Below are 23,676 nucleotides of genomic sequence, written 5' to 3' on the forward strand. Positions count from 1 at the left end.
GGTTTGAATTCTTAATTCTTTGTGTGGACAAGCAAAGCCACATGTGCTTTTAAAAAAGCATGATATAAACTCCTCTATTTAGCTATATTTCTATTTAGTGTCCTATTCTGGTGTCCTACGTTGTCACCATGCACAATTCATCCTTGCAGCTTATCCTCTAGAATGCAGGAGGAAACAACAGCCAAGATGCTTTTTATCTCTTTAACACTGTCATGCAGGTCTGCTAATGCTTCCTTGTCCTTTGTTTGTTTGTTTGTTTGTTTTTTTCCCCAGAGGAAGACAGATGTAAATTGTACTGCACAGCTGAAGACTTTGACTTTTTCTTTGCAATGTCCAGCAAAGTGAAGGATGGAACTCTGTGTTCTCCAAATAATTATGATATTTGTATTGATGGAATATGTGAAGTAAGATAAAATTAAGTTTCTTACAATCCTAATGTCTATCTTTTTTTTTTATAAGTGGGCAATTGACTCCTTTAGGGGAAATGCAGCTGTTTCTTTATATTCCCTTTTGTCTGAGTCCTTCACTTGTGCCTTTTGGTTGCAGCAAGTAGGGTGTGATCATGGACTTGGTTCCAAAGCTGTGTTGGATGCTTGTGGAGTTTGTAAAGGAGATAATTCAACGTGCAAGTTCTTTAAAGGCCAATACTTGATCCAGCACAAAGCTAATGGTAAGGAAAACTGTTCCTCATGATCATGAACTCACTGCTCTGCTGTGTCCCCATGTAATATATATGACTCCTTGCTCATTCAGGCAGTGGCTGAGGGTCCAGATGTGAGCTGAAAATCACAGGGAGAGTGAGAGGAGAGTTCACGTTTCTCCTGTTTCTTGGTAACAAGAAATCTGTGAGCATAAGTCTTGGTCAGTTAAACAATCCTCTTGTTTCTTAAGCCACATTTTCCCTTTACATGTGAATTTCCTCTTAAAAGAGATTTTAGGATTCAGGCAAGTGAAAAAATTGTTGTCAGCAGCTTTGACTGGGATGGGACTGTAGAACATATAAAAAGCAATACACAGCATAATGCCAAACATGACAGTATTTCCATGTCCATTTTCAAATTAAGTTGTCTGGAAGCTGTCCAGCTGTTTCAGTGGAGGATCCAGGCACTGGGAGGTGGACTTTTCCTTAGTGGACTGTCGCAGGCTTCTTGGGAAATAATCTCACTGTGCTGCACTTTCTCAGGCATAAAATGTAGATAAGATTTCTGTACCCACAGGGATATTTTGAGGATCTGTTTGCTGTTGATCACAAGACATGTCCTTATTGCAGTAATATGGACCAGGAAATTGTCCAGGATATAGTAATACAGCCCTGGCTGGCAGCAGGGAGGTCCTCTGGTATCCAGGGCTTTGTGGAGACTGCATCCCAGTGCATCTCCCCTCAAAGCCCTTGTGGCTGGCAGTAGTACCTTCCAACTACTGTAGGAAACTACAGGGAAAACTACAGTGGAGCCACCATTAGTGTGTTCTGCATTTTTCTAAGGTGAACTTGCTTTTTCTTGCCTTGAATCCCAAGGAAAAATTTCAGGAATTGAAATACCTCAGAGTTACTCTGATTACATGGGTGGGGGGGGCGGCGGGTTTAAAATCAGAACTGGTTTTTCCTGGTGAAAATGGAGTCACTTGGTGGGCTGGAACAGCTGTGTGTCTTTTGAACTGTGATAATTTCAGACTGGCTCAGAAAGATGAGCCAGCTCTGTGTGTGTGACAGCTGCCGGCACGTTGCTCCCTTCTCTCCTCACAGACTACTACGCGGTGGTGACGGTGCCGGCCGGCGCCCGCAGCATCCAGCTCCAGGAGATGCACGTCTCCTCCAGCTACCTGGCCGTGCGCAGCCTGGCCAACAAGTACTACCTGACAGGAGACTGGACAATCGACTGGCCAGGGAAGTTCCCTTTTGCCGGGACAGTTTTTGATTATCAACGCTCCTTTAACCATCCCGAGAGTCTCTATGCGGCAGGACCCACTAATGAGACTCTGGTCTTTGAAGTAAGCCTGGCTTCTGATTGTTCTTGCCCTGATGTCCATTACAGAATTGCTAACGACAGCGTCAGCTCTGCACTGGGGCTCTCAGCAAGATGGAAGAATAGTGTTGAGTCATGCTAGCATTCAGACTCGATTGTTTGGTCATGCTGGATTGAAAGGCCTTTCACTGCTTTATTGAGGTCTGAAGTTTAGAAAACTGTCACAAATTCAGTGGAAAGGAAGGTGCATAAAACACACCCTGTAGCATCATTTCTCAGTTGCTGCACAGTGGTGATGGAGACTATAAATGGCTCCCATACATGGCTTGCAATAAAATCCAATAATGTAAAAAATGTACCATTGTGTCAGTGCTCAATGGGTACATGTTCAAATAATGCTTCTGAAACTGCAGGTGAGTGGAGCCTTTTTCACATCCAGCTTGGAATGCAGTCAAAATACCACACACACAGGATCCTGTAGAATGATTTTCTGTTGGTTCAGTTGTTATCTTATACATGTTTACCTCACAATCAAATTAGTGTCACCTACTTTGTGTGCCAGATGTCCTGTGTAGAAGCTATTGTTAGCAGAAAGGAAACTTGGTACTTACATGGTTAGTTCCATTTTTACAATTTTGAAATTGGCCTCTGCTACTGCTATTCTAAGAAAATCTCCTTCTGCATTAGGTTGCTTAGCTAGATTTTCTTTTAAAATGCATCAGAACATCTGAGGGACCATTTCTGGCTGAATGATCGAGGTCTTTGCTTCCCGTTAGCTCCATTAGTTTGCCATTGTTAGCTCTAGCAGGTCTTTGGCTTTGTAACTCAGCTGTTAAGTCTGTTTTGATGAATCCTTACTTCCTTGTGAGAAGGAAGGATCCCTCCCCAGCAGGGATTCAGTTCCTTCCCACGCCTTCCAGCAGGACTCTCGAACATGTAGTGCCCCTTGGGAGTATGGCAGCGAGGGCTGTGCCTGCCCCCTGTCCGAGGCAGCATCCTGCTGTCCTTCCCCCCATCCCGCATCCCTGTCTCTGGAATCTGCTCCCTTGCCCAGTTTGGTCCTGTGAAGCCAAGAGCAAGCACAGACTGGGACATGAAGTATATTCTTCAAGGCTTATTTAAGCTTTCACAAGTATGCAGTGAAGTGTTTATTTGGAATACTGAAGAGCTCTGCTGCTCTTCCTGCTGGCTGAGTAATGGACTGAAACGTGTCCTTAAGAACCACTGAAGGCCCTGGACCATGGACATGTTAAAGCTCTTTAGGGTGAGCACAAGTTTTAGAACAGGCAGTTTGACACAGGCTAAGGGGGGCTTGTCTTTCCACAAACTGCCATCACAGCTCACAAAGCCTTTTGCAACATCTTTCTCCATTGAAGAATTTTCATTTTGGGTATGTGTTAATAGGGATCTTTAGTCCAAAGATCAGTTGAGTCCACAAGCTACAGACATGCTCCCCTGTCTGCGAATCATCTGCCTTGCACCAAAACAACCACACTTACTATGAAATGTTAAGCTGAACTCCCAGGAATCTTATTTGTCATAACCCAAAGTAGATTTGAGCTGTATTATTATTATAGAGCTGAAGTATGAATTATAAATCTCCTGCAGGAAGACTTGGCTGCATATTGTGCACATACTTTGCAGAATAAAGATTAAAGAAAAAAAATTAATGCCAAATACCACTTCTATTTTCATGCTTTCAAATTATGCTAAACATTTTTATTAAGATACAACATTTAACTGGAGGCTGTCGCTCCTTTCAGAGCTTATTTAAGCTTCCCTTGTATTTTTATTGAAATACCTACACCATTGGCATTGATAGCTGGGGATTCCAATGACTGAAAATGTCATGTATGGCCCAATTACACGTGTCTATGAACTGGATTTAAGATTTTTTTCCTTTTAATAATTTAACAGCATTCAACAAGCTGAATTCTGCAAAAAAAAAAGCAGAATTTTCTGTTCAGAGATCTGCAATATTTATAGCTTACCACTAACTCTGAGAAGCAAAAATGCCAATGAAAACTGAAGAAGTATGTTTTGAGAGAACACGCATATTGCTGAATGTCTGCTCTCAGCCAGTGAAACAAATCCTACTTCAGCTCTGAATACCAGAAACTGATAGGAGGCTGAAAAAAAGGAGGGTTGAAGCATACTGCAGTGTAGCTTTGTTTTCATTTTTATCTCACCTATATTTTTCAAAGAAGCACACAAAAATGTCCTGCTGCAATTTTTTTATTCAACTAAGTTAGTTTTATATAAGATAAGGTTTTCCAGAGTTTGGGCCTCAATGTCTTCCTGTAATTTTCAGATTTCTTTTTCATTTTTTAAATTAGCCTGTATTCAAAAGATATTTACTGTTTCTTTTCTAGGTTAGGTTTGTTGTTTTTCTTCCAGAATAATTCAGTGTGAGCCTTGTAAAATGCACTGCAGGTATGGAGGACTTGGATAAATTGTATGTATAATACAGAAGCTTTTATTATTCATGTGGGCAGAAAATAGAAGGTTTTGCAGCTGTATTTATTACCTATGACTGAAAGCCAGATTAACACAGCTTGTGCCCATTTCATTCTGTAGTTATAATTTTGATAGACATTTGTGTGGTAACTGAAATGGTCCAGGTTTGTGCCTTTGTTTCTGCATGCAAAGCAGGCTGCAGGTATCCATGAAGCTCAGGTTGTGCACGTCCTCTGAGCAACATTCCCAGGAGAGGATGGGACCAGACAGGTCTGGCAAGTCTGTGCTCAAGGCAATCACTTCCTTTGAAATGCAGTCATCCTCCAAAATACTTTCTTGAAAGAGATGTCTGAAGCATGTATTGAGAGGGAAGGAGCAGATGCAAATAATAATAAAAAAATCTTTAAATTTCCCATTGTCTTGCACACAAGTTCAGCCTTGCAGTTCTCTGAGATGTGCTGTATTTATATTTTATTGTACAGTTTGTTCCTGTACATGCATCTGTTCCTGAAATGCATCTGCTTTTCTGTCAGGCTTTTCAATAGTTCAGCTGAGCACATATATTTAATCAGACATTGCAGACCTCAACACTATTCAAAAATGGATAAGAGACCAGAAAAAGGCAGAAAGTGCTTTTCTTATTTGCTGTAGAATGTCACCAAACCCTCCCCTCCATATCTATACATATATATTATATATATGTAATTATGGGAATGAATCTTACTAAAAAAGACAAAGAGTAGTGAATCTGTAATTTGACTGGGTTGTGGGAGAAAAAGTACAAACTGTGGTGGCCAGATATTTTCTGAAGAAGAGAACATTTTGAGATGAATGTGGAATTAATACGTGTGACTAGTATTTCCTGAGCACAACTGCTGGAAAGGTGAATGCATGATGAGGTTTTAGGATTCATCAGCATCCCTTCTGGATTGCTCAGGAATTGATTTCACAGATAGAGGGAGGGGAAAACCCAGTAAACTGGTGTCCTTCAGATTTGTGTATCAGTGTCCTTCTGAAGTTAACATGACTGATATTTTGGTGATTATGGGTTTTCAAAAACCAGTAAAAGCTGAAATGAAAAATATTCGTAGATTCAGACAACAGTTGCTGTAATGGCCCAATTCAGATTTCGTGAAATAATGGTCAGTGGTCAGAGGGGTAGAAATATTATAGCTAGATGCTAATCTAGGATGAGAAATTGATACCAGGTTTTTAAAATGTAGTTTATGTAGCATGTCTGTCTCAAATAGAAACATGCTGGATTTTTTAAAATGTAGCTGAATACCTTCAGCTCATTTATATGTTATTTGGACATAGGAAAGCCAAGGTAATTTCTTCCAGTTTAAAGATCTTGTCAGTGTTTTTCTGTTAACTGAAAGATATTTAACTTGAGGGAAACAGTCAGTGTATTTATCATTAATTATCTAGCTTTGCTAACAAGAGCTGCCAGTGGGCACCGCCAGCTGCTCCAAAGGATTTTGGAGAAGGAGAACCCTCACAGGACTCGGTCACATGTGAGGCTCACTGGGGACACCCATTTGGTGAAATATTTAGTCATGCTCCACAACACACAAATGCTGGGGAAGATTCTGAAAGGGCACAAGAAACAAAATTTTATGTGGGCATGAAAAAGGCTGCATGGCCAGGGATTGATGAACAAAATTGAAAACATGAGAGTTTTGTAATTTTGCGTTCCGTTCTATCCATAAGTAGATGAAGGAAGAATTGACTGATTTAAGAAGTCAAATACAACTTGAGAAAGCAAAGTTTTCCAGGATGAGACAGGATCAGTATCCTCACTGAAGTTTACCTCAAACTTGGTGAAACATTAAATCAAGAAATTGAGAAGTCTTTGTGAAATAAAGAGAGTTTATTTTAACATCAATAAGTAACAGATGGAAAGGATGCTTTGTAAAGAGGCAGACATCCACAGGAAGAGAAGGTGAATGGAGCTTCAAGGCAGGAATATGTCTAATTAAATCCAGTAAATCACTTCCTCTTTATCAATAGGGGAGAACAGGAGAAGGGAGGCCAGGTGGAATGGCTTTACTGATGATGTAGCTGCCACTGGGAGAAAGCCAAGTTGCAGTTATAAAGGATTACATTTATTATTAGCTACTAGATGATAAATTTGTACTGATTTCCCCTGAAGAGAAAGTAGGCTAAAGAGACCTAAGATGTACTTATAAGATACAGATGTTGACTCATTACAATGGATAAAAGGGTTCTCCTGTAGTGAGGAAAGATTTGCTGGACAGCATCCCTGAAGGTTGTACATTTAGCATGTGAACAGTGAAAAAACGGAGCACAGTAACAATGGAAGATAAATTTGAAACAGCTGAAGTAGAAATGAGATCATATAGGACCCTTTCAAGGATACTTCTTTTTTTTTTTCTTCCTTTTTAATGACCTTAGTGGACTTTCTTGAAAAACAGTAGTTTGTCATAAGCTTTTAGTTAGGACTGTGTTTAAAGTTACTTTAGAAGTATTGAAGAGATAAAACGCCTTTTGTTTTAAGGTTTGGCTTAAGTACCCAGTGGGTAATTCTTCCTTTACTGCTTTCCAAACAGGTGTTCTCCCACTTTCCTTTGAAGCCCTGGTGCTGCCACTGTCAAGGATCCCATCCAATAACTGCCCAGTTTTAAAACTTGTTTTAAACACTTTTCCACCAGAACCATATGCTGCATGCTTAGATTTACCAGAATAAATTCACAGAAGTCAATGGAATTAACCTTGATTGAACAGAGAAATCAGAATGTGGCTTAGGATGCTGGATATTACAACATTCATTAAACAGCACGTGGATCCCCAGTGGATGAGAGCTGCAGGTCCCAAGCAGAGCACAGCCAGGCACTTGCCTTCACACAGACTTCTCTGTCTGCCCTCTCTGCAGATTGTTACATTCCCCTAAAGAAATTATCCAAGACTTCCAAAGCATGGGAATGACCCAGGAAATGTAGATGATGTTTGCAATGTAGATGCAGCTTGAGGATGCAGATCAAAGGCACTGTGGATGTTGGGATGTGGATGCAGGGATTCAGAGACTGGGCTCACACCCATTTTGTAAATGAGGCACATGCAGAATGCGTGCAGATGAAAATAATCCTTTACCTGGCTTTTTTCCTCTATGCTCAACTTCACTCTGTAAGTGATTTGTAAATGTCTATTAGTCCTCCACAGAGATAATGAGTCTTTTTTTCAGCTTGCTACAAGCCAGCCATTAGTATTCTTTCCTATATATTGGACAAAACATTGTGGAAGAAATAGGAATTTAGCTGGTATAAATTAATCTTTTAATTCGGTGTGCTGCAAGTAATTTCACATACACATCTTACAGTAAAAAAATACTGAAAACCACTGAGTCAATCATAACAAAGCAATGTTAGTAGACTCTTTAAAAATTTGACCTGCAAAATAGAGTATTATATTGGAAACTTTAGATGGCCATTTGAAAAAAAAAATCAATCTCAAACAAAGGAGCAGATGCACAGCTAGTTTAGGGAATTTATTGGTTTAGCTTTCACATCAAAATTAGCAGAAAAAGGAAAAGGTTCTTTACTCAGGAGAGTTCAATCTATCCATTGTTTTTACATTTTGTGCCCTAAGCTAAAGCCACAGTTCTTTTTCTTCGGAATAGATCCAGCAGATTCCAGCCGTAGAGCCTGTGGTTTTCAAACTCAAGAAGCTGTAAATTTTATAACTCTGCGCCCTGCGGTCAGAGCTGCTGAGTGTTGTGTCTGAAGTCAGGTGGTTGGTGTGTTAAAGGTAGACATTAAACAGTTCTGTTGAGGAACTGGAAATGTTTAAGGAGGTTGTTTGCCAGCTGTAAATTTGGGAGCAAATGCCAGTTGGCTGAAAAGATGCTGGAATGCGTCCAGTTAAGTAGACTAGCACTGGAGGTCTTTCCAAATTTGTAGGTCTGATAACTTGGCTGAATATGCAGACTTCAGTTATTGGGTTGTTAAGAAAGGGCTTCATAATGAATGTTTGAAAATACGATAGAAAACTTTTTATATGCTCATTACTTTGGCAAAATTGCAACTTTGCAATAGTATTGCATTCCTGATGAAAATTCGGTCGAATATTATCCATCGTGTACTATTTTTCAGCTGAGTGCCAGGGACTTCAAAGCATATGGTTTTGTGCCCTGCAGTATTTTTGTCTCCAATACTATTCCATAATTGGATTTTGCCCTTTTTCTACATAGCTGGGATGATGCAGGAGGAGAGACACCTGACTGTGATGCAGCTCCTACTTGGTAAACATTCACTCTCGTAGCCTACTGGGTGGGAAGGGGCTCTGGCTTTGGCTGCTGGCCAGGAAGTGAGAGGAAGTTCCCTTCTCCTGCCTGTTAGAATTGTGGCTACTTCCCAATGTGCAAGGAGGGGGTGTAGCCCAAGGTCTTAAAATGTGTATGGCCCAGCTTGCCTGGTGTGCAGGATTTACCCCCCCAAGCACTCACCCAGCTGCGAGCTCCTTGCACCATTGCGTGGTTGTTCTCTGAAGGGATGGATTCTCATGGGTCTTGTTCTGACTCATCCCAGATCATTCCCTTCACTCTGCTGAAGCACCAGGAGAATATTGCTCTAACAGGAGTAAAACTGCCACTCTTACCTTCTCATCCTCCCCCTTTCCTGTTCAGAACTCCGTGTTCAGAATGCATTCCATCTGTTCCTTGCCTCCACTGTCACAAAGAGCACTTTCAGAAGACATATGTTCAGTCTAATACTTCAAGATATTTTTATTAGAAAAGTTTTAAACTTTGCTGGTTTTTGGCCACTGGCACAGCACAGTTTTATGACAGTTGTCAGAATCAAGTGAGATGAGGACTAACCCTTACACAAGGTTTTGTGGTGTGGACAAAACCTCCTCCTCCTTTGACACAACTTATGAAAAGGCCAGACAGAATTTCAACCTCTGCACTTGAAGGAACACAGAGCACCTACTGAAATGGGAGAAAGTGTTTCTGGCTGCCTAAGATGCTGAGATCTGTGCTAGTACCTTAGACTTGTAGGATGAGTAAAAGTAAATTACAAAATTTTGAGCTCTGGTGTGTAAGAAGAACCAGGGAAGGCATTGTTTTAAGTGGAGAATAGTATTCCAGGGCTCAGTTCTTACTACAGTTAACACACTGCATTTTTTTTCTGAAGTGCATTTTCTGAAGCTTTAAACTTCAGATATTTGTCTCAATTTGTCCTTGAGAGAAGAACAGTAGAGTGAACATGTTATTGCAGCCTGTGTTATCTGGAAACTCTAATGCCAATGGACTTGGAGTTCAATATTCTAACTCAAGAACAGCTGTTTTAGCAGTTGGACTTTTTGCTATCAGCAGTCTGATAGATTTGTAAAAATAAAAATTTATATGTTTTCCTTCATCTGAAGGGGCTGTTAAACCTTATCACATTTACATCAGATAATGATGATTAACTAAGGGAAAAAGAAAAGTCCTGAAAAAAGTTACACTGGGAATGGTTTGGATAGAGTATAGCAAACAGGGCACAGAAGCACACATTGGGGCAGGAGCCTAAGGTGAAATACAGAAGCTTTGTGAGATGCTCATGAGTGAGCCCCGTGCACTGGGGGCTCTCAACACTGTGGAGGTTTCCTGGGAGGCCAGTAAGGGATCCAGAGATCTGGGGTGCATCTGTGCAAGGCAGAGAGGAGTTGCACAGCAGTCTCAACTCTCATGTTTCCTTATTTCAGAGTATTCCATACTAATCCTGATCCTGTACAATAGCTGTGATCTATTTCTACCAAGAAATTTCTGTCAAAATAGTCAGTAATCGCTCTGAGAGCTATTTCTTCCACAACCTCACAGGTAGTCTAAGGTGCTCATGAATTTAGCTTGGATGGCTGAAAAAATTTACATTAAATACTTAATTTACTTGTGTTTGAAGGAGTTTCTAATCTGAACCCTCCCAGGAGAAGGCACATACTCTACAATTCATTTGGAAGTATTTGCCTTTGGCAGCTGTAATTGCTGTATTGTTAGTTTGGATCATTATTGAGGTTCCCTGACTGAAATAAAATCTTTGGCTACTAAGGATGGAAACTGTAGCATCCGTTTTTCTTTCTTCTAGAAAAGTAAACACTCTGCAGTCCAGATCCTTCATGTGTTCAACATTATTGAGCTGCAGGTCATGTAAATTTGGTCTGAATTTTCACTGTTATGGGCAATTTCTGTTTTCCAATAGGTACATTTTCAGAATACCTTAAAACCCTTGGCTGCATTTCAAATGTTATTATGTTCCTTGGTCTTAAACAACATTAATGTGAGTTTGTTGCTCTTTTATGAAACCAGTCTATACAGAGATCAGTTCTACTTGTATGGATTGCTTAAGTGTTCAGGTCAGACCTTGTGTAAGCTTAACTGATAAGTTATTAATATTTTGAATGGCAATCATTAGCATAGATTTGAATTGTACTTGAAATGCTAATGCTTATCAAAAGCTTATTTAGGACTGCACCTGTTCTTTATATTACTATGACAAGATCCATATTGGTGGAGTTAAAACTTATTAGAGCTCTGTAACTGTAAACTCCTGCACTGTTTCTGTTAAGTGTGGATGTAAATGCACCTTGCTGCCAAAAGTTTCTAAAATGAATGTTGTTAAGTAGAAATTTCTCCCCAAATTTAGGTATGTGTCAGATGTTCATGCTTCTTGCAGTGATTATAATTCAGTCTTGAAATGAATACAGTGAATGAAAACTGCAATATAAATTCACCACTAAAATAGTGCACCTTTGAGAGCTGGGCTCCCTGAGTTAAATGAAAAAGATTGGTGTTATGGTCAGCAATCACACTTTCTATAAATTTTCTAACACATTATGCTGAAATGGTGAATAAAAGGTTTTTCCAATCCTTTTTTCCTCTGTAGTCACCCAAGGGCAGGTTCTCTCCTGCACTGAAGCTTTATCAGCTTCAATCACCATGACAAAAATTCCAGCTGAGGGTCTTACAAACAAAATTTATCACCAGTCCACATAGAAAAGAGTTTTTTACAAAAAAGAAACTTGTGTTTTATACCCTCAGCCTCAAGAACTGAGGAAGCCATCTCCAGGCCCGCAGCTGTGCTGCTGCTTTGTTAAAGCTTCTGCCAGGAGAGCATTTGAGTCCTGCTTGGTGGGCAAAGGCTTCCTCCTTGCTAGAAGGATCAGCCTGGACTTTGCTTGCTAAAGAGAGGAAATGTCTCCCATCCCCACATCCCAAATCCATGCCCTGCAGTGCCCCAGGCAGTGTCCAGCCCCTGCCAGTGGGCTCCCAGTGGCTGCCCGGACCCGCTGGGTCAGGGCCAGTGCAGGAGGCTCTGTGGGTGATGTTCCACCTCTGCTGAAGGCAGTGCTGCTTCACTGACTCGGTCAGATGCCCCTGATTTTCAGGAGGGGACTCTGTGTTTCTGCACCCCTCTGTTGCAGGCCCTGCAGCTGTTGGTCCAGGCAATGCTTTGCTGTTTAGCAATTGCTTTGATGGTTTTTCCTTTGGGTCTCCTGAAAATCCTCTCACAAGCAGGCTGTGTGTACATGTATTTTGTGTGTATCTTGTTTAGTTCATCTTCCTTCAGACTGACAGAATCCTTTTTTTTTACCTCTCTCTCCCCCCCCTTTTTTTTTTTTTAAACAAACCCCAAATATCCTTCTACAGATCCTGTTACAAGGCAAAAATCCTGGGATTGCTTGGGAATATACATTTGCCAAAACCAGCATTGAAGACAAGACATCTGCCAGAAAACACAGCTACTCGTGGGTGACGGTGCAGTCTGAGTGCTCAGCAACCTGTGGTGGTGGTAGGTGACTTTCCCATTGCCAAGCATCTTCCTTTTCATTTTTTTTTTTAAAGTATCTCAAATCTTTTCAACTGCCTTTAATTCTGCAAACATGTATTGATACGTACAGGGGGTTACACTGAACACCTGGTCCTTATTTTTTTTTATCTGATAACTTAGAACCCAGAGGAAATAATTTTGTGTTGCCTTTATAGTAAAAAATATTCGTGCCAGCAAGTCAGTCTTTTTTGTTTAGGTCAGCCCATATGCATATGATATCTTCCTGTTGAAGTAATGTGGAAATTAATTATATACTTTGATGCTGTAATTTGGGAATGTAGAAAGGTACCAAATAATTAGGAAAATTTATCCTATCTGTAGAGAGCAACCAAAAATTAAATTATTGTCAAGACCTCCACTGAGAGCTGCACCCCCATCTTCTCATTGTTTAATTACCAATATTTTAATTCTGCCAGTTCAAAGCCTGAAATTCCATGTAAGCTGAGGATTTCTTATTGCTGTGCACTTCTTTTCTTGCACAGACATCTATTTGTTTTTATAAATCCTGCATGTTTTTTCAGAGGAAGTAATTCTGGGATGTAATGAAAGCAAAAAACTGGCATGTGGGAAGTCTGTAATACCAAAGGATGGGACTGGGTTCTGAAGGAAATGCTCCTGTATTGGCAAAAAAGTTCAGGTGAAATTCAGGAATATCTTGCTGGTGTGTTGTCAGAACTTCACAGCATCTCAGTAAATGGTTTATGGAAGCAAGATCCACCAGGAGCACTGCAGCCATAAAATATGGCAGCTGTATTTTCTTCCTTCCCTTTAAAAGGTTGCAGTATGGATATAAAAGTGATGGAAACAGTCTCGTTTCCAAATTTGATTCACTGTGCCCAATGAACCATGTGTGAGGTGAATGACAGGTCTCAGTTAAAAGATAAATCTATAAAATCACTTGAGGCATTTCTGTAACTGTCCTGCTGCTGACACTTGATTGAGTTTAAGGTACAGGGACCTGCAGAAGTCTGGAGTCTGTAGAGATTCACTGTAAAATGTTTACAGAATGTTTATTTGCAGTTTTCAAGAGCGTGAGGAGGGCTTTAAGCAAGCACTGCTAGTGTCTGCAGGGAATTAGGATTTGAGTAATTACTGATTTTTGCTGGGGGAAGAGTCTGCAAATCTGCTGTTTATAGCTAAAATGTTTTATCTGACTTCAGTAGTATCTGTGCTACAGAGAAGGAAATCAATGTTAAAAACACGTTACCACATAAACCCCTATTTTATTTAGTTCAAGTCAGTGGATTTGTACCAAGGATGAGTTTAGACTTGTTTAGTTAAAATTGTTCCCTACTGCTTTTTTTTTCTTACATTTCAAATACATGTTTATTATAGTCTATTCTTTTCTAACACTTCCACAGGACACATTACAGCAAAAGCAATTTGCTTGGAAGATCATCGTGCACGAGTCAACACCTCCTTTTGTGGCCCAAGGACGAAGCCTTTAACTGAAACAAAACTGTGCAACACTAATCCCTGCCCAGCATAGTAAGTTCTCTGGGGTTTTCTGCCTGCTGGCTGTGCCCTGTACCTGGCTGTGCCACGGAAGGAATCCTCTTGGGGGCACACAGAATTGTTTGCCTGCTGGATGAACCCCTCGTGCTCTGTAACGTGAACCAGGAATTGTTTAAGATTTTCTGCCCAGATTTGGGTCTGATGCCTAAAGCAGGGGCTCCTGGGGGCTCTGTTCCTGTGCTGGGGTGACACAGAGCAAATCCAGCTTTCTCAGGGGCTCCTTCTGCCACCTTTGCTCATCTTGAATCACTAAGCCCATTTCCTGAGTAAAGTGCTACTCCCTGTGTGGAAGCTTGGCCCCATGACTCACATTCCACATATTAGGTTAAAAGAGTCTTGTGAAGTGTAATTAGTGATATTTGGACAAAATGTCCCACAGCGTATTGTGATGCCAAGAAGAGGACTATCTAAACCAAACAAGCTGTGAGCAAAGCTCCTGGTGCCCACAGAAATAAATATGAAGGCATTGCCTGTGTGAACAGTCCTATTTTCTAAAAGATGTAAGAAAGGTGAGATGCAAAGGAAGACATTGACATATAAATAAGCACTTAGAATCCAGCTGGTCTAAATCAATTTCAAAACTAAGGGAGTTACACTGATTTATAGTAGCTGAAGTAGGGGTCCTTTGGAAAAAAAAAGTGGTGTGCTCATATAATTAAACACAGTATTATGTGGCTTAGGATATAAATGGATAGATTAAAGGACACAGTGGCCATCTTTCTTCTGCTGGTTATTTCACTTTTGGATTCCTGGCTTTGCAGCCTCAGCGTTATTTTAATTTTATATTAAAGACCAGAAAAGCTGTATTATGTTGGACAAGACATTTAAACCTCCAGAACAGGGGATTTTCTAAAGGAATATGTTGAAAAACTTCAGAGTGTTTCAGTCAGTGGGAAGTAAATACTCTTGAAGATGCATTGAGGCAGAAGAAATGGAGTAGGGGTCTAGACCTGGCGTCATCTGCTGGTTTTACTCTGGGGTGATAAAAGCAACAGTAAAAGCAGTTGGCTAAGCCTGCTCCCATACTTCATAAAATGTCCCATTTAATGATGATTAATAGGAAGCATTCCTCATCTCCCCCAAGTCCAGGAGAGGATGGTGGGGCAAAGCAAAAAGATGCATATGTTCTGCAGTGACTTTGGTTTTACTTAAAAATCTATACTTTGCAATATGTTGAACAAACTGAAAAATAGTCCAGTAATAGTTTGGAATTTCCTGCACATTTAAAGAGTACAGCAGAGTACACAAAATCCAAATGCCAGATTACACACTGTGACCACAAAACGATAGAGATAAGGTTTAAATAATGGTACCATGTGACACGAGAGCCCCACGTTACTGCTTCAGCAGTTTCTTCAGATTGCCTTTAGCCACATGATTTTCTCAATACCAAGTTTAAGTAATCTTTGTAGCCAAACACAATCTTTTCATATGCAGCTTATCTTCTGCCAGGACTATTTTTATCCAATGAACACACATGTGTATTGTCTGGGATGTCTCCAGGAGCCTTTCTAAGCTCTTTCTGCTTACCTTTGTTTTGATGTGGCATCATTATGCTATAAAGCTCCACCCAAATCAGATTTATTTATATTGATCCTACACAAATTTTCTGTGTCTGTTAACCTGAGATCCTGATGTATTTTGAACATCCACTGATATATATTTACCCTGAAAATGCTGGATATCCATTTTGACACACAGTACAATGTTTTCATACTGAAATCACAGCTCTTCTGTGATTTACTACTTTAAAACAAAATTAATGAGTTGAACACTAAAAAGAGCACAAAAAGAAAAGATGTAAAAGCCCCAAGCACCTTTAGGAGAAACTAGTTCAACTCACTAATTCATTATTCTTAAAATCCTTAGGATATATTAATGTATGGAGCATCTACATGTAGGACCATGCCTTAAATTAACAGGTTGCCATGCAGCTGAGTGAAACTGTGCCAGGATATCTCTGCTGAGGAATCTACCCAGAAACTCACAGCATGTAATATTTCCCATAAACCCAAGACTGCCAACAGGGAAAAAAAAAAAAAATTAGGATTAATAAATACCATGGAGAAACAAAAGAATGTTTAATAGCCAGCAAATAAAGCAAACCCAGATACACCAGGGAGAACAGGCAGGGGAAGGAGGTGGCAGATGAGATACAAGTGTGTTGGTTTGGGGACATAAGAGAGGCTCCAGACTTGTAAAGGTCAGTGAGGAATAATTGCTGCATAAGAACAAAGGTTGATTAGTCTGAGTGGGACCAAACTACTGTCCCACACAGAAAGGCACCAGCACTGCACACTGTTGTTGTTGGATTTCAGAGCTGCCAAATCTGGTCATAATTATTTAGTTATTTGAGCTAATGAAAGATTCTCTTGGATCACATCCCAGATAATCTTGGAAAATGGAAGTTTACTAGAGGACATTAAAGTAGGTTTATTGCCCTCTCCTCTGTGAAGAGGAGAGCTTTCTGGGCAGTTATGGTGAATAAACTCTTAAAATGAACACTTTTGGTCACTCTACCAATGACCATTGTCAGAAACATCAAGGCAAACTAATTAAAAGTTGTAAAATGGATTAAAACTCTTTTCCCAGAAGTTTGTCATTCATATTTATAAATCAGACAAAAAGGAAACTTCTGATGTGTTCTGGTATTACATAACGACTGACTTTTCACATTAATATTTTTTGTCCTTAAATTAGTGCCTTTTACATTTTTCAGTACTTTTGGCAGTTCCTGAAGTTGCTAGACACTGAGAGCTGGGATTTCTTCTATTCCCAGTGACATTTTTCAAAAATAGGCTTTTTATAAATTTTTTACAAATTAAAATGAGCTTTTTTTTCAGGCAGATGTGAATAGACAGGCAAATGGGATGCTGTGCATCTTTCATCCAGGACAAAAAAACCTTTCTTGTCATTAAAATTGTGTGTAAGCAGCTATTCCAGGGGTCCCAGGATTGATGCTGTGAGAAACTGTGGAAGCAGGATAGGCCAAGTGGTCAGATGTGAGACAAGAACCTTTTCCATGACATAAATTATTAAAAATTTGTCAAAGTCTTTTAAAATCTTCAGTTTAATTTCAGTGCTGGGTCTTTGAATAACATTTCTCAATGAGTAATCATATAGTCATTCATAATTTCTTCTGTTTCTTCACTTCTCTTTTCCTATCTGCTTGTGATTTATAGTCTTACATTGGGAGCCTTCAAGGACAGACGCTTGGCTGCATGTTTGCAAAGTGTCCCACAAGAGCTGGGGACCCACTCAGTGCTTCAAGAATAGAAATAGTGAGCAGCTCCTGGCATTTCAAAACTGAACTTAGCCCAAGTAACTGGCAATAGCCCCTCAGACTTTGTGTCACTTCAGGGACATGACGTGGAGCTGCAGCAGCCCTGTGCCTCGAGCACACATTGCCCAACAGCTTGTGCTGGTTAAATTGCCTGTGTTTTATTTGGATTCTACATCAGCTGTCTGCCAGATTTATTAGCCTGAGGACATGTAAATCATTGAGTCAGAGAATCATAAAGAGACAGTGTGCTTTGGGTTGGAAAGGACCTTAAAGTTCATCCCATTCCATCCCCTGCCATGGGCAGAGACACCTTCCACTATCCCAGGTTGCTCCAGGCCCTGTCCAGCCTGGCTTGGACACTTCCAGGGATGGGGCAGCCACAGCTTCTGTGGGCAACCTGTGCCAGGGCCTGCCCACCCTCCCAGGGAACAATTTCTTCCTTATATCTAATCTAAACCTGCCCTCCTTCAGCTTAAAGCCATTTCCCCTTTTCCTTGTACATTCCCTTGTGAAAAGTCCCCCTCCAGCTCTCTTCCAGGCTCCTCTCAGGTGCTGGAAGTCTGCACTTAGGTCACCCTGGAGCCTTCTCCGGGCTGAACAACCCCAACTCTCTCAGCCTTTCAGAGCCTTTTCATTTCCTCAAGACACCAGTGACAGGACTGCTGCTTTTAGCAAGCAAGTTCTTTTTGATGAATAATGGGCCAGTAAGGTTTGACAGAAATGCCAACATTTGTCACCCTGTGTGAGCATATCTCAGCACAAACAGGGTTGGTACATACTCAGCTAAATTCTGTCTTAGCTAATTACATCTTCTAATTATATCTTCTAAATACTCCGCCAGCCTCAACAGCAGCATCTCTCTCAGTCCCTGTGGAATTCCAGATTCCAGGTCAGATTCATAGGCAAGCTGGTTCTAGTAGATAAAAGCTATAAATAAACAATACTTGTTTTTCTAGTTGTGTGACTTTCATCCCTAGCAGAAAGTCCCATGCTTTGAAAATAGATTATGTAACTGCAGCTTTTTGATTGCTTGAGCAGATACCAGTCCGTCAGGAGATAGGCTGAGCAGAATTCCCTGGATAATTCATGTTTGATAGGTGGCTCATTTGTATCGATTTTCTAAAGCTAATTGCACTCCTGTGTTTCTAACGTGTTTCCTCCTTTCAGCTGGTCAGCAGGTGAATGGAGCACGTGCAGCAAGTCTTGTGGAGGGGGACAGCAAAGTCGTCTTGTTCAGTGTGTGCAGAAAAGGGCTTTCCAAAGAGAGGAGGTGGTGGCCCATTCCCTGTGTCCTGTCAGCACCCCAGCACAGGTGCAGGTGTGCAGTAGTCAGGATTGCCCACCCGAATGGAGCCCTGGCCCGTGGTCTCAGGTAATTTGGAGAAAAACATACATTTTTGTCTGCTGGCATAATGAAAATACTGCAAAAAACTCTCCTCAAAAGGAAGAATAGTGCAGACTTTGTGGAGATCAGTGCTTTGCAAGTGGCTTCATTCATGAAGATAATATGTAAACCATTTTTGTATAAACATGTGAACTAAATGTGCATTGTAACCAGCCTTCAGAAGAGCTGGCACACGATGGCTTCCCAGAAGTGGGCATGTGTTGCTCTTTTAGGTGCATACAAACAGATGGATAACTCTTTCTGGATTCATAATTTAAGGCTCTATGAATTCTTCATAGAGCCAACAGCCCTCTATGAGATTACTTCCCAAGCAATATTAACTTCTCTCAGAGATGGCAGGCAGTCAAGGAATGAAGAAATACTTGGGGTTAGAGTTGCATGTTAATGCACACGCATATATGGATTGTGGGTTGGTAAATTTGTGATTTACACATTCACTACTTACTTCTGTGCTTTGCCTTTGTTAGAGTAACTCTCCTACAAGCAGTGCTGCTGCAGGTATTGCCATGAGGGCAGATTCCTGTGTGTGCACACCCTGCTTTACACAGCTACCTGACACTCAACCACCTGAGCTAAAAACCACACAAAACTCAGCTCTGCTCCATCTTTCACTGTGGTTGATAGTGTTCATGTAAGGGTAAATGAAGCACTGACACATTTGGGATTTAAGAGAGAGTTGACAGTACCCTTATAAAAGGACCTACATTCATTTTATTCTTCCATCCTTGTTTAGTGAGATTCAAGACGGATTTCAATTAGCTGAAAAATGTATTACTTATGTGTTCTATTCTTGGTACTGTTGCTCTTTGGGTGTTCAAGAACATCTTGATCTCAGCACTCCCAGCTGAGCACGAACTGCCCTTACAGGGAGTGCCCTGTAATGCACCATAGCAGATGAGTAACTACTCAACAGTCCATCACAACACTCAAAAAAGAACTTTTTCTTCCAGTGTATCAGAAGGAAACCTGAGTGTGGCAGAAGGTTATATAAACCAGGTCTTCAAATACATTCACACTTTCAAACTTCCTTTCCTCTTAAATAAATAAGACAATTACGAAAAATCCGTCTTCCTCCTCTTTAAGAGGTGTAAAATTCAAGTTGGGATTTTCAAATAAGCTCATAAAAATTAAGTTCGTCAGTGCTGCTGAAATGTAATGAACAGGCCTATTGAGCAAGTTAGTAAAGATTTTAAGATTCAGCTGAAAACTGTTATATTGCAGACTTAAAGATGTTAAGAGGAAAAAAGTGTGTAAAATCATAAAATCGCAGAATGGTTTAGGTTGGAAGGGACCTTAAAGCTCATCCAGTCCTGCTCCCTGCCATGAGCAGGGACACCTTCCACTGTCCCAGGCTGCTCCAAGCCCCAATGGCCAGCCTGGCCTTGGGCACTGCCAGGGATCCAGGGGCAACCACAGCTTCTGTGGGCACCCTGTGCCAGGGCCTGCCCACCCTCCCAGGGAACAATTCCTTCCTAACATCTAATCTAAACCCAGCTTGTCTGCACAAATCAGCGTCATTTTAAATGAAAAGATCATTTTCTTTGTTTGGGGAAGGGTTAAATGCACAGATTTTCAGCGTGCAGGTATTTCTGCATATATTCCTCAGCACAACTGTGCTTTCATGAAATCTTCTAAAAACATTTGTAATTTGATACACAGAGTGATTCTACCTTGGAACGTGCCCCATAATTATTAGTAGAAAGAACAGTAAGAAGAGGATGCAAGAAGGTAGGAAGCTGGCAGCATTATTTCAGGGCTTTTCACTTAATTTCATCACAAATGGCTCATTCAGGCATTTTTTTATATGTAAGGCAGTGAAAACCACAGCGTGTCTGTTCCACTGAAGCACGGCTCAGCAATGCATATTTATTCTGGTGACTCGTCCTAAGCTACAGTTGGCAACTCAAATATCTCCTTAACCATTGTCTATATCAGATTCTGTCTTGTGGTGAGATTCCTTTGGTGAAGGAGTTATGTATGGATTCCCTGGGCAGTTTTCTCTGCCTCGATCTCATCCCTCTAGGCGAAGGTGAGGACAAAATGACAAATAGGTGAGAGCATTTTGCCGTGGGAGATTCTGTGATGGGAGCTTAGGACCAGCTTTCAACTATGCTGAGCAGGGAAAAAAAGCATTTTGCTCACAAAAGCGTTTTGCTCACAAGTCCAACTTAAGTCATCTGTGGAAGAGAGATGTTATTTGTCTGTTCTACATGGGGGCTGAGAGAGTTCACAGCTTACATTAAGAAAGCACTTAGGACAACGTTTTAGAAGTGACACACAGATGTTACTGTATTTACCAATAGAATTTCAAGTTTACTTATATCACGATGGCAGCTGCACAGCACATTAGCCATGCTTTCTGTGCTCTGCTGGAAAATGCAAATAATGCCAATTTTCATTTCCTCCAGTTCAAATAAGTGTTTCTTTCCATCACAGTGCTCCAAGACTTGTGGGAGAGGTAGTAAGAAACGGGATGTCTACTGCAAGAGTACTGGCTCTCCTGAGGTGAAAATCTTGCCTGAAAGCATGTGCAGCACAGAGCCTAAGCCCGAGTCCCAGCAGACCTGTGTGCTCGGACGCTGTCCCAAAAATGACCGGCTCCAGTGGGTGATTTCTTCCTGGAGTGAGGTAAAGTGGTGCAGTTTCATTGCTCACTGCCTGCCCTGGCTGCTCTTGGAAATGTTGGCTCAGGGACACACACAGACCACGGGGAGGAAAGAAAGCTGAGCTGTTGTTGGAAAATCAGGTGTTGTAGGCGAGGTGCTGTAAACCCCAGATGTTGATAGATGTAGCCCAATGTCTTTTTTAGCCAGTGACTTGAGTTCATATTTCAGTTTACGCTTCACGGAGCGTGGGCTTTGTGGGATTAGTTCTGTGAAGCTTTTGTAGTGCACAGTTTGGGGTGTGTCCCACATCACACACTCCCCTTTATCTGTGTGTGTTTGTGAGGCTGAAGAAGCTGTGCTTTGCCTTTGCAGTGCTCAGCCTCCTGCGGGCCCGGCCTGCGGCGGCGAGAACTCAAATGCGGCGAGAAAAGCATCCACGGGAAATTGCTCACCTTCCCTCAGAGGAGATGCAGGAACATCAAGAAACCAAACACCAACCTGGAGGAAGCTTGTAACAAGGGAGCCTGTCTATCCCAGACATTGTATAACATGGTGTCTGGCTGGTATTCCTCGCCCTGGCAGCAGGTAGGAATGGGAAATCAGAGGTGGGATGGCACAGAGGAGCTGCCTCCAGTGCTAACAGTCCCTCCTGCACGGAGCCATTCCCTAAGGAGGACCACACCACTCAGCCACTGAGATGGGATGCAGCTGGTCCACATCCATCATGTACTTCGGTGCAGCTCATTTCTTCATCCTGAAACTGAAGAATGTCACCTAAAAACGTTATTCATGCTTGAGAGGCACTACATTCCACACTCATTTTCCAACACTTTCTTCTCAGTCTTCTTCAAAGTGCACTGTGGTTGAACTACTGCATATCTCTATGCACAATATATTTGAGCATCTGCACAGATTGCCTGGAATTCCCTAAATACTGTGATTAATTGTGGGATCAGTCTGTATTTGTTTCTACATTCTTGCAAACAAGCTTCTGTATTTCTGGAACTTATCTACTTTATGAGTCATATATCAATGAGACATGCACTCATTTAATAATATGTACATGAAACAATGTATGCCTGACAATTGCAATCAGATGAAAATGATCACATCTATCTTAAGGACAACTTTTCATGAAACACATACAACTAAAAGGCTTATTAATTTTAAAATACTTCATAGCTCTTCCTGCAAACACATAGTGGTTTTCCCCAGATACTGCCATAATTATGGTTCCAGTGGGAGTTTTATCTGTGTTCAGGCAGCAGGGTTGGGCCCAGAGGCTTAGACATCAAAAGAAATTGATGCACACAATCAGGGACAGGTTTCTAAAATGTTCTGTTTCTGTCTTGATGCCTAAGTAAGGAACCAGATTTTCAGCCGAGTCCTTAAATAACCAAAAGACACACGTCTTTGAAAAGTTGGCCCTGATGGGGATTGGTGAACAGCAGCACACCTGATCCTGCCCTCTCTTGCTTTGAAAGTCTCATTTGAGGCCCTTGAAAGCTCCCTCTTTGGCTTTCAGGGGCTCCCAGAGTCTGTGCAATGAAAGACAAGGTTTTTTTTCCCCTCTGCTCAGTGCACGGTGACCTGTGGCGGGGGAGTGCAGACCCGGAGCGTGCAGTGCCTGCTCCAGGGCAGACCAGCTGCTGGCTGCCTGCCCCAGCAGAAACCAGCGGTCCTGAGAGCCTGCAACACCAACTTCTGCCCAGTCCCTGTGAAAAGAGGTAAAACTCAGCTCTAGATTGCTGCAGCAGGCTTAGTTGCTTAGAGTTCTATACCCAGCAAACATCACCTTTTCGCTACACCACTGATCTGGCCTGTTCCTTCATAAATGTTTTTTTCACAGACTTCCAGATTTACAATAACTCTCTGATATTAACAGCATCTCTCTTCACCAAGTGAGCCCTCTTAAAGCAAACTTGGGAGTACAACTGGCACTGGAGATTTTAAAAATAGGGATATGTTACAAAAAAGTCTGTGAAAAAGTCATGCTGTTTGGTTCTGAGCTGCACCTTTTTACTGTCTTGTTGAATAACAGGCATTCTATGCTGGTACTGTTTTGTAATTAATAATACCAACTTTGGAACTAAGCAATAAGAATTTGCCATTTACTTTTAGTCTTTCAGATTGCATCCAGATCCTGGGATTCCAAAATGTCCTTCTTTTCTTACTGCTTCTGGCCAGTGCATGACATGCAGTCAGAGAACATGAAATTAAGGTCTCTCTCCACTTTCATGTCTGCTCTATCCCTCCACCTCTTCAGCGTGAGAAGGGAGAGGGGAGCAAGAGGTTTCGTGCCACTTGGAATGGCAGAAGGGGAATTCTCTCAGCACCAGCGCAGACAGAGAGTGGTGCATTACCCCATTCCAGAGATTTGCGTACAGGATGGTTACTGTTTGTGACTCCTTCCTAACTGCATGAAAAAAGCTCATGGAGGCCCATGTTTGTCCCACATAATCTGGTTATCTAGGCGTGCTAAAGCACTTTAAACAGTAACTCAAAATACTGCACATTAATTGACTTGTTACCTTTTTAAAACTGGGAGCTGGAAGCAACCTCTATAAAACATAGGCTGGATTGCAAGAGAAAGGTGGTAATGGAGCTGGGAGCAGAGGTCAAG

At 41.3% G+C, this 23,676-nt stretch overlaps 1 protein-coding gene across 4 annotated transcripts in view; it reads left to right on the forward strand.

The window, feature by feature from the left end:
* Nucleotides 1-23,676, forward strand: part of ADAMTS18 (ADAM metallopeptidase with thrombospondin type 1 motif 18) — a 77,194-nt gene that overhangs the window by 48,806 nt on the left and 4,712 nt on the right. For all 4 annotated transcript variants that reach the window (XM_019284232.3, XM_010396510.4, XM_019284233.3 and 1 more), the window contains 9 exons: nucleotides 274-404; nucleotides 547-670; nucleotides 1,745-1,989; nucleotides 12,064-12,205; nucleotides 13,606-13,732; nucleotides 18,210-18,414; nucleotides 20,884-21,075; nucleotides 21,426-21,638; nucleotides 22,633-22,780. In XM_019284232.3, coding sequence (XP_019139777.1) covers nucleotides 274-404; nucleotides 547-670; nucleotides 1,745-1,989; nucleotides 12,064-12,205; nucleotides 13,606-13,732; nucleotides 18,210-18,414; nucleotides 20,884-21,075; nucleotides 21,426-21,638; nucleotides 22,633-22,780 — 1,527 coding nt within the window. The remainder of the gene's footprint in view (nucleotides 1-273; nucleotides 405-546; nucleotides 671-1,744; nucleotides 1,990-12,063; nucleotides 12,206-13,605; nucleotides 13,733-18,209; nucleotides 18,415-20,883; nucleotides 21,076-21,425; nucleotides 21,639-22,632; nucleotides 22,781-23,676) is intronic.

The sequence above is a fragment of the Corvus cornix genome, chromosome 11, assembly GCF_000738735.6.
Source record: "Corvus cornix cornix isolate S_Up_H32 chromosome 11, ASM73873v5, whole genome shotgun sequence".
Lineage (NCBI taxonomy): Eukaryota > Metazoa > Chordata > Aves > Passeriformes > Corvidae > Corvus > Corvus cornix.